General features: G+C 34.1%; 1 protein-coding gene across 5 annotated transcripts; it reads right to left on the minus strand.

The window, feature by feature from the left end:
- Positions 1 to 334: 334 nt before the first annotated feature.
- Positions 335 to 9,539, minus strand: LOC108457208 (probable E3 ubiquitin-protein ligase LUL4). 5 transcript variants are annotated; one of them, XR_008270976.1, is made up of 5 exons: positions 8,858 to 9,539; positions 2,399 to 2,909; positions 1,361 to 1,503; positions 1,002 to 1,077; positions 753 to 915 (listed from the first exon to the last, which is right to left on the minus strand). XR_008270976.1 is itself a non-coding variant. In XM_053019314.1 (4 exons), exons 1-3 carry the CDS (start codon positions 9,358 to 9,360, stop codon positions 1,393 to 1,395), a joined length of 1,125 nt encoding a protein of 374 aa, XP_052875274.1. In that variant the 5' UTR covers positions 9,361 to 9,539; the 3' UTR covers positions 335 to 672; positions 1,361 to 1,392. The 5 variants fall into 5 exon arrangements, 4 of the variants coding, with proteins under 4 accessions (XP_052875274.1, XP_017611620.1, XP_052875275.1 ...); XM_053019314.1 differs by lacking the exons at positions 753 to 915; positions 1,002 to 1,077 and adding an exon at positions 335 to 672; XM_017756131.2 differs by lacking the exon at positions 1,002 to 1,077.
- Between the last annotated feature and the right edge of the window lie 1,647 nt (positions 9,540 to 11,186).

Genomic DNA, 11,186 nt, shown 5'->3' on the forward strand with positions numbered 1-11,186 from the left:
ATCACTAAGCTATTAGGACAATAATGTAACTGTAATGCGAACAGGGGGGAGGGCACAAAAGTAAATCCAGAAAGGCACAATAAATACAAGAGAAGAGAGAGAGAGCTTCACTTGAATTAAATGCTCTTGCCTGCCTTCACGCTTTTTTTTCTTAGTTTTTACACATAACGTTTATTACGCTGAATGTCAAATATTTTGGTTCTTAATTTTGCAAATTTTATTAAGTATTGAAAAAGCTTTTAACAAAGAAAATCATATAAGATTGATATTTACAGATTAAACGAATAAATTATTTTTTTTTTGGCTTTGAAAGAGCCTAAGCCCAATAAGTGGGTACTAGGAAAATTTTAACTCTTTAATCCAATTAATAACATTTATAAAGTTTCTGGGATCATTACAATTTTGAAAAAAAAAAAAAAAGAAAAAAAAGCAAAGGCTCATTCACTAATTTTTAATACCAATGTACAACAACTTTGCCGTAATTATATCAGCCTGAATCTCCCAACCTTTTCCTTTTTTACTCTTTTTCATTTTCTGTCCCCTAAGATTTAACTTGTAATGGCAGATATTCCCAGATTTTTCATTCCAGAAGTCAAAAGATATTCCCAGATTTTCTTTCCACAAGTTAAAAAGCTCAACTGGCCTTTGAATGTTCATCCCATCTTTACTAACCTTTTGAAAAAACAGTAAAACATTAATAATAGGGTCAGGCTACATGACCAGACCAATAGGCCCAACTCCCTCCAACTAGATTATATATTAATATGAAAATAGTATCTTATTATATTTTGGAATAGTGTGTGTAATTTCGGGTCGGCCCGAGATCACCCCAAATGAATCTGGACAGAATTTCTTAAAGTTTCAGACTACAGCTCGGCCAAACCTACGGACACATGCACTTCGAAACAAAGAGGGCTGCAAATTATATACAAAACGTTACTAAAAAAAGCGAAAGAACAAAGAATAAAGCTAAGAGTTTGAACACTATACATGGTTCTCACATATTCTTTCAAAAGCTTCATCAAGCAGCAAACTTGGAAAAAACCCTATGTTTATTCACCTCATTAATATACATTGCTTCCAAAAGCGGAAAGCCAAAAAGAAAAAAACAGAGTTAACTTCCAACATCTGCAAGCTTTACATATATAAAATATCTAGAATGTGTAAGTTCAGAAATTGTTCACAAGAGAAATTCGGGATTTAACTCAATTGGTTTATACAACCACTCTTAAAAAGTGACATCTAATAAACCCGTACGAGCACATAAGAAAGACAGTGAAGAATGGGAAGACGAAAAATATACAAAATAATTGTAAAACAAGTGAATCAGAGAAAGATCACAAAGAAGAATTTGTCATACCGTACAATCAAACTTCAAAGGAAGAAAACTTTTCAATGAGTGCTGTTTATCTTGATTTCTATAAGTTCTTCGATAGGTTGTCGGCATATTGGACATTTATTTGACTGAAGCCTCAATGTTTTAGCACATTCACTGCACATACACTGGAACCAAAAAAAAAAAATTCTCGCAAGAATCATTTACTAGTTTGAAAAGTTATAATTTGAGGAAATAGACAAAAACAAATACATGCTAGCTTCTAATCAAAGATTTCGAAGTTTGCAAGTATAAATTAATCAAGCCTTTTCACCATTACTAAATTGTTAAAAAAGGCAATTCAGCAACAATTTCAGACAATCTCAAATCTAAAAATTCTTCTATATTACCTGGAGTCGAGGGCGATTACATGTTCAATTTACAAAAAAAAAAAAAAAAAACTTATTTGGAGAGTCTTTACAAGATTATAACCCCATGGTAAATTTTAGTTCTGATATTCTTCATGGTAACCAATAAAGAAGCTCCAAATTCCAGACAAAATCAAAGTAAATTATTCCATCATCAATCATGACACTCTTTCTCATAAGTCATAGCTATAATGCATGAGCACCAACCATAAAAGATGATCCTCTTAGAGGGTATGATGGTAAAGTGAATGCCATGTGGAACCCACATAATGGCAGAACGATAATATGTAACTTTTTAAGTAAATGATGTGTCTGATCCTACACAACATCCAAGAGTGGCAAACACTAATGCTTGAGCTTGTTTCCATGTTATTTTAATCTATGTTACTCAGATTGAGATGTGAATGTTAGACATGGATGCGCCAGACACAGATACGTTTAAATTTTTTCAAGATTTCCATGTGTTTGGAGGATTTATGAAGGATTATATCCTTGTACTAATGTCCGAATAAGCATTGGTATTTCAAGAAAAAAGAAGAGTTCGGCAACATAGATTTTAATCACACTCTTCCAAGAGTTCATAAGTGCCAATTTCAAACTATTATATCCGGCTGATTAGCATGCATTATATTCAAGGAAAATGGGGAATTCTTACCATGTGGCGGCAAGGTAGGACCGCAGTATCCTTGGGTTCGGTCATGCAGATAACACACTCTTTCCCCGGGTCACTATCATCAAAGCCTTCTGCTGCTGCTGAGCTTCCTATTCCATAAATCTCGCGTAGTTCATAGCGGACTCCATCAACCCATAATATCTGCCGTATCACTTTTGCTTGGAAAGAGTTACCGTTCTTCTCTAAAATGGCTTGAGTAATTTGCATGTGGGCTGATGTACTTTGTGTGGGATCACCAACATGTTCATCAGATGAATGCGGCAGCATACATGTTTCAGCAGAAATTACAAGAGGGAAAACATCCTCCCCTGGTGATGGTTTCGAGAGATCATCCAATTCAAAGAAACCTAAGTCAATTCCTGTCCCAGGAGGCTGCTGGAATCTCTGGCCAAGTCCCTTCTGAAATGGGACTCTCACAGGCTCGAAGGCTTCAGGAAATACGGGAACAAATCTACAGTTCAACTCTTCCTTGGCAAAGTAGAAAATGGTGATACTGTAAATCAGAAAACAACATGATTAGATAAAAGCATTGAATGGAGTTCGCATACCTTATCAGACAAGTACCAAACATTAATTACGTAGTTACCTGGAAAGTTTTACATCTATTCACCCTAGAATTACGTCAAGAATAATTGAGCCAACTTAGTTGCTTTTGACAAAACAAGAATCTTTACTGTGAATCTTAATTCAGCTTCCGTGATATTTGAGAGCAAACTGGCTTTAAAAAGGCCAAAAATTCATTTTTCCACAAAGAACTGTATCACTAGTCCATACAAAACCAATACCCTTTGATATCATATTACTTGCTTGGCAAGGCAGTGAATTATTGCAACCGACTGTTCTCTTTTCTTCATATGCAGATAACTAAGGAAAAGTGTAAGTGAAGGTCTGAACTTAATAAAAAAATTGAACGAATCAATCCAAATAAAGAATTGAATTATTATTCCTTTGAATCAGGATATCACAGTCCACAGCTTAACAAAATTCTATTATAATCCAATTTTAAGAAATTTCCTTCCATAGAACTTTGAGAACTCTTAACCTTAAAAATCTCTATAACAGAAGGCTTTTTGGCATTAACTATATATTCACATAAAAAAATTGCTTCAAAAGCAAGAAAAAAATCCGTAAGAGAAACCCAGATGGTATTTATCTCAACCCCAATCAAAACAGTGGTTGCAAAGTCAATATGCCACTGAACCCCTCAAACAAAGAATCAGACATGCCTGAAAACAGAAGAAGGGAGAACTCTTTACAAGTCCAAGGAAATTAATGGCAGCTTATAAAGCCATGAAAGAAACTTCCAAGAAGCAAATTTTCAACATCTAGTTCTTTATCTAGGTATAGTAAAAACTTTAAAGATGAAGAGCAGATTTTAAAAAGGAAAGACCTTATGGGGGAAAAATGATGGGAAAAAAAAAACTATAAGCAAAAATTAACATTAAAACAACCTCCCATTCTTTTGAATTCTAGGATGTAAAGTTCCAATACACGTGCTACCATCCTATCCCTACCTCTTCTCATCAACAATGTTGAGCAAATGATGCAGTTTATTCAAAAGGTTCCATGGACAAATAACCGGTTCTATGGTAGTAAAGGAACTAAGAGATTGTGAAAAGAAGTCTAGGTATTTATCGTAAGTGTGCCAACATTTGTGAAAATCATTTCAAACTTACAAGCAGTAGCAGACCATAAAGGGGCAGTTCTTTAATAAAATATATGACTAAGCCAATGGAGGCTACCTAATGTCACTCAGCTCGCATGGCCCAATCTATGCAAGTTCAGAAGTTTAAAACATCAAGTCATTGACTTCAGAAGCAACAGCATAATAGCATTATGATCCACTGTTCAGCTAGCAAAAGCTTAACCAATAATACATTCCAGGAAACCAGAACTTAAAATGCTGGGTTATCCTAAATTTCTGTGAAGCATAAAATGTAAAAGGTGATAGAAAAGTTAAGTGCCAATATCAGCAAGACATGATCTAATACCGTAAGGCTACATCGTAATGGACAAGAAGATACATCACAGCCATAGTCCTGGAAAATGGAATAGCGACATATGCTTGCTGAACTAGAGAGCTCTCTCTGTTAATCATTGCACTTCACTGTTAAGTTCCCCAGGTTCAATTCCAAAACATATTTGTAAAGATTTGGCAGCAGATTTCAGATTCTGATAGTGACATTGGACTTCTGATTTTGGAGACCTTATATGGTTTACGATCCTTGCAATCTTTATCCAAATGATTGAAGGGTCTCATCTTGAGTCAGTTCTTATAATTGTTAGGTTCTAGTATAGTGGATTCTATTTTGCATCTCTCATTCATTCATTTATTATGGTTCTGAAGTAAAGGCAGGGATTGTTTTCTCTCCTATACAGGTTTATATGGCACCGGGCTTGGTATAGTTGTTGAGAGAAAAAATGGCCAAAACAACCATGACTGGAGCAAGCATCCTACCTCAACAATTGCTTTCATAAGAACGCATCTCTCCAAATCACTGTTCACCAACTCAACAGGAAAAAACTATCTTCAATGGTCACTTTCCATTCAAATGGTGATCCAAAGAAGAGGCTGAAGGTGCTATCCTGATGGTACAACCATGAAACCATATAAATATGATCTTACAGGCTAGGTATGGCTTGTGAATTCAATGAATGATTATACTGGAAGAAATATTACTACCATACAACAACTGAAAACCTTTGGGAGGAGGCTGTCAAATGAACATATTCAGATCAGGAAAATTCTGGAAGATTTCTACCCTTCTCCCACGCATCAATGCGTGAGAGCGCTTGAGCATCCATCTGGTCACTGTTCTTTGATGCAAATCTTCCAGAAGCTATGCTCTGTTCCTTCAACTCCAATGGTGTTATCCACCTGTCATTTTGATTCCCTTTGATATTTATTCTTAAATTTCTATCTTCGCTATGGCTTGAAATTTCAGATTTTATTAAACCCTTCTTCTCCACATCTGGTAATCCTTGAAATGTTCAAAATAATCTGCTTATTGCTCATACCGCTCAGCCTCAAAGGGATGGATTACTCCCATAACCAAATGCACAAGTACAAGGGAATAAATCAATCACATCAATCAGGGCAAATATGCTGAATATTGGCAATATCAAGCATCAAAATGGCAATCATTCAACAAGCTATGGTGGATGAGATGAATGCTATTTCTGATAATCATGGGATTTTCTTCCTGTACCACTTGGTAAACTTGTAGTTGGTTATCAGTGGGTTTTTACTGTGAAAGTTGGATTTGATGGCAAGATCAATCGTTTTAAGGCACGTCTAGTTGCTCAAAGAGTTTACAAAGGTTCCTAGTCTTAATTATGAAGAAACTTTCTCTCCAATCACCAAGATTACCTTAGTTCGATTCTTGATCTCCATTGCTGCAATGAATCACTAGACTATTCATCAGCTGGATATTAAAATTGTTTTTCTTCATGGTGATTTATTTGAAGAAATCTATATGGAGCAACCATCAGGCTTCATTGCTCAAGGAGAGCCTAGAGTATGCCAACTGCGAAAATCTCTTTATGGTTTAAAGCAACTCCCAAGAGCTTGGTTTGGATAGTTCAGTGTTGTTATCCAGCTATTCGGGATGAAAAGGAGTGAAGCAGATCACTCAGTCTTCTATCGTCATAACACTCATGAAAAATGTATCTATTTGATTGTTTATATGGATGATATTGCCATTAAAAGTGATAATCATGAAGGGATAGCACAACGCAAGTAACATCTTTTTGGTCACTTTCAAACTAAAGACTTGGGGAAGTTGAAATACTTTTTTGGGCATTAACGTAGCACAACCAAACACAGGCATTGTTATTTACCAGGGAAGGTATGCATTGGATATACCGGAAGAAATAGGGATGCTGGATTTTAAACTTATTGAGACACCGATGGATCCTAATGTTAAATTTGTTCCAGGACAGGATGAGCCACTAAAGGATCCTAGTCAATATCGAAGGTTGATTGGGAAATTGAACTATCTTATCATCACAATTCTTCTCCAGTAAGTGTGGTAAGTCAATTTCCACAAGCTCCTTGTGATAGCCATTGGAATGCAATGATGTGCATCCTCTGATACATCAAACATGCTCCTAGACAAAGTTTGTTATACAAAGATAAAGGAAATACACAAGTCATTGGGTATTTAGATGCTAACTGGGCAGAATGTTTCTTCATTGGAAGGAATCTAATATCATGAAAAAGTAAAAAGCAAGATGTTGTGGCAAGGTCGAGTGCAGACGTAGAGTATCAAGTAATGACCTTAGTCACTTGTGAACTTATCTTGTTGAAACAACTTCTTCAGGAATTACGATGTGAAACTAATAGCCCAATGAAGTTGGTATGTGATAATCAAGCTGCTCTAAATATTGCTACAAATCCGGTGTTCCATGAAAGGACAAAACGCATAGAGATAAATTGTCACTTTGTCAAACAAAAGATCGAGCCAAAGTGTATTGCCACGAGTTTTGTCAATTCTAATAATCAACTAGCAGATATTCTCACTAACGCCCTTAGGAAACCTCGAATTGAGTATATAAGTAACAAGCTAGGAGCCAAGCTAGGAGCATATTATCTATACGCTCCAGCTTGAGGGGGAGTGTTAGAATATACTTGCTGTAGTTTAGGGATTTAAATCTTTAACTTTCTTATTTTGTTTTCTCTTAGATAGTATAAATACCCTCTAAGCGTGAGAGATAACTAAGCTGATTTTTCCAGATTATTTCTCTCCTATTTCTCCTTTCCTTTCTCCCTTTTCTTCTTTCTTTTTTCTCACAGCAGCAGCCACCTCCCACGGCAACAGCTTCTCTCCCTCTTCTTTCTTTTCTTCTCAATTTTACTTACTATTTGTATGGTCTATTTTCCATAAGAACAAGTTTCTGATATACTTACAAAAGGAGTTGCTAACATTCAAGAAGTTAGTGTGTTACATGTCAACTAATTATTATTAGATTAAATTATTATTCTATTAGGCGATTTTATTTATGAGTATTTTATATCATTTGAGAGATCTTTTTTAATTAAAAGTATTTTAGAGAGATATTAGGAGTCTTTCTTTATTTAGAGTCTTTATTTTGGTCTCCTTAGCTTATAAGTCATTTATTCAAATAAGTAGACTTATGTAACCTCTATTTAAGAGGCCAATTGGTAGCAACAAAATTCAAGTCAGATTAAACCAATTTTTACGAGATTTAAGATTCTCTCTAACAAGTCAAGGCTTAAAGGTTTGGAATTCCCTTCAACGAGTTTCACTTGTTCAACATAGGTTATTCGCAAGGAGGAGGTAAAAATCAGGGAAAGAGCCCTGACAAGACAGACAGATTGCCTGTGAATCATTCGGTCACAAGATCCACCAGTCTGGACCGTAACATAGTGGACAAGAGGGGAATGTTCAATTCTTTTTCCTGACTAGGGGGGAAATGTCAGACAATCTTATTAGAATTTAGATGCATAAGATCTTATCTGGATTAGATCGTTGCAATCTTATCTGGATGATTATCTGATTTCTTTTTATCAAGCAATTTTGTTTATATGCAGGTTCTTAAGAGGTTTAAGGGTCCTATCTGAACCACCTTTTTTAAAGTTGAAAGCAGATTTGTCAGGTTGTTCACAGAGTTTATTTAAAGGGCTGTAATTCATACATTTGATTAATGTTATGAAATAAAGGCAGTGCTTGATTTTTTATCCCATAAAGGATTAGACATTTCAATCGCCAACCCTAAGGATGAAGAGAACTTTGCAAGGACTTTGAAGAGTAAGCCTATCAATTACAGTCCACATTCACTAATATAGCTTTCATAGTTCCTAATGCATATACGATAAGGATACTCACATTTGATTAGTTAAAGCTAGAAAAGCAATAACCAAATGCACAATCCCGAACTCAAATAAGAAAGCTCATCTGCTCATAAAAATGTGAATTGTATCTTGCCTCAAATAGATTTCTAATCCTAGCAGCAAAAATGCTTCTAAATAGTATAAGGACTAGCTGCTGCTGCATTAAGATTTTTAATCCTTCAGATTTGGTAGGTTCATGGCATCACTGTCAAACGCAATGAAGTTACAAGCACTATTTTGGAATCCATATAACATCCAAACCCTATTACATTATCTAATTCTCTATCTTTCTTTAATCATTTAATGACCAAAGAACAGTTTTTTATAATTTCAATTTGGTTTTTCATATCAAACTAGCTACACTAACATCGGGTTTGATTAGGATTACATTTTGTTTTTTCCATTGGTTATGTACTCATGCTTTCAAATAAATATTTCAACTATCATTTATTTGATTTTTTTTTCATCCAAAAATAAAGTAATAAACCTTAAACTAAACCCATCTTTACTTTTTCCTCTAAAAAGAAGAACTTGAACCAGACCCAAAATTAAGCAACAAAAGTAAATAATTTTTTGAAAAAAATTACCTGCCATCAAACAAAGCATCAAAAACGAAAGAAACCAAGTGATGATCGGGATTCTGCTCGTCTACTTCCAGCTTCAACGTATCCTTGTGCACGTTCACATCATTCCTCACTTTCTTGGCATTATAATGCTCCACATAAGGAGGTGGCGGCTGAGGCGGCACCGCCGCCACGGCATGAGCACGAATCGGGGGCCAGGCACTAGCCTGGTTGGCGAAATATGGAGGATATTGAATAGGGTAACGACCCATGACAGGGTTTGAGTAACAGCAGGGGTTGTAGGGTGGGGAACAGTAGTAATTGTTGGGAATTGGAGGCGGTGGGGGTGGAGGATGCGCAGGATAAGGGTGGCTAGTAGAAGGCTGGGATGGCGGTGGAGGTGGCGGAGGAGGAAGGGAAGTGGGTTCTTGGGGATAATAGAAAGGTGGAGGAGGTGGAGGGCCATGGAGGTAAGCTTGGTTTCTCCTCCGGTTGCTATTGCTTGTGTTGCTCCATGAGATGCCCATGTTTGGAGAGAAAGAAAGTGAAAGGGAAAAAAGGAAAATTTTCCAAGAAAATGGACAGCTGAGGAAGAGAGTTGCTTTTATTTCTTAGTTTGGTGAAACCAATGAAAGTTCCTAACACTCTAATTCATTATTGACTTTTTTGCTTTTAAGTCTGTGTTTAAATTTCTATTTTTCTGTAATAATAAAATTTTTATTACAATTTTATTAGGCTTTGAATACATCTTAGAACTCTGGCCTGATAGGTCTATTTTAATTTGGGTGGGATTTAAATAATGATTTTTCTATTTTAATTTAATTCAATTTGACTTGAATTCAATTTAAATAATAAAATTTATTTTAAATTAAATTTTAATTATAAAATATATAAAATAATAATAATTTAAAAAATATTTTTAAATAGTATAAGGTGTATTTTTTTTACTAGCTCAACTGACCTTAAAACTAACCTGAGTTTGAAAAATATTTTAGAACTAAGCCTTCACCCATTCACATCTCTAATTTTGTGTTCTAAATTCTATTTTATATAATTATTGGTCAAATTTAGGGTTGATAAAAAATCTAATTAAATGGGTTTCGACTCAATGTGATACGATAGAATCGGCTTTTTAGATTTGATTTAAGAGCGGGCCTTGATCTCCAATTAATTAGATAGATTTGTATTTAGGAAAAATTCGTCCTGTCCCACTTTGTCCTCAGATAATTATCAAAATATTATTTAATATATAATAGAGTTAAATATAAAATTGGTAATCGAATTTGTCCACTTCTTCCATATTGGTACTGTTTTTTTTGTCCCAGATTAGTACTCGAACTTTTTTTCGTCAACTAGTTTGATATTTTTTTTAACATCGTTAAGTCTGGAACAAGTGACAATACCGGACAATGACATATGTTATTAGTGACATTATGATATTGTTATCATCTAAAAATTAAATTAAAAATTATTAATAAATAAAAAATATATACAAGAATAATAAAAATATATTGCACCTTTTCTTTTCTTTCTCGATTTTTTTTTCTTTCATTTCCCATATTTGTCCTCATCTTATTCTTTTCTCCTTCGTCCTCCCATAGCCTACCTTAGATCCCATTGATGTAGTTTCTTGCAAGCAAACAAAATTGTTGCACACTGGGGGTACCAATTTCAAACTTGAGGGTATTTTTTTTTTTTTTTTTGTTTCTTGATATTCTAATTGGTTTTGTTGAATATCTATTTCGAGTATTCAATTAAGTATTTTAGTTGTTTTCATATTTATATGTTACCTTAAATCAAAATATTATTGTGTTATTGACAGATGTTCTTTAATTTTCTTCAAATTTATTTGCAAAATCTTATAAATTCTTAGAAAATGCTATCCTTTAACATGAAACAGCCCTTGGTGGAAATAAAATCGATAAAAACTCAAGTTGAACACATCCAACTCAAATAGAAAACAAATAATAAAAGCTCTTGTAAGACAAATAAATGAAGCAGGAGATGAAAGACAGTGCAAGCAAAAGAAAATGGAACAAATTTATGGAGATAATTCAGAAAATCTAAGAAAGAATTTTTTAATTTATCATTTTTATATATATTTTAGATTTTTAAAAATAAATTATGATATTTAAAATCTTTTATTGATTTTTAATATATTTTTAAATTGTGACATCAATGGCACATATTGTTGTCTGGTATTATAAAAGTTCAGCTACCAATTTAAGATTAAAAAAAATCTTAAATACAAATCTAAAAGAATTAGACAATTTCAAGTACTGATTTTATATTTAACCCTATATAATACTAATTTTCTTTACCCATGCATTGTATGTATTAAGAAGAAGTTTAC

The sequence above is a fragment of the Gossypium arboreum genome, chromosome 9 (assembly GCF_025698485.1).
Source record: "Gossypium arboreum isolate Shixiya-1 chromosome 9, ASM2569848v2, whole genome shotgun sequence".
NCBI lineage: Eukaryota > Viridiplantae > Streptophyta > Magnoliopsida > Malvales > Malvaceae > Gossypium > Gossypium arboreum.

What these genes read in the sequence shown, in the direction of transcription:
- LOC108457208 (XM_053019314.1), bottom strand. Translation starts at nt 9,360, where the DNA reads ATGGGCATCTCATGGAGCAACACAAGCAATAGCAACCGGAGGAGAAAC. An exon ending in GATGCTTTGTTTGATGGCAG is followed by an intron (nt 2,910 to 8,857) that starts GTAATTTTTTTC and finishes TCTGATTTACAG; the next exon opens with TATCACCATTTTCTACTTTG. An exon ending in TCCTACCTTGCCGCCACATG is followed by an intron (nt 1,504 to 2,398) that starts GTAAGAATTCCC and finishes TTTTGGTTCCAG; the next exon opens with TGTATGTGCAGTGAATGTGC.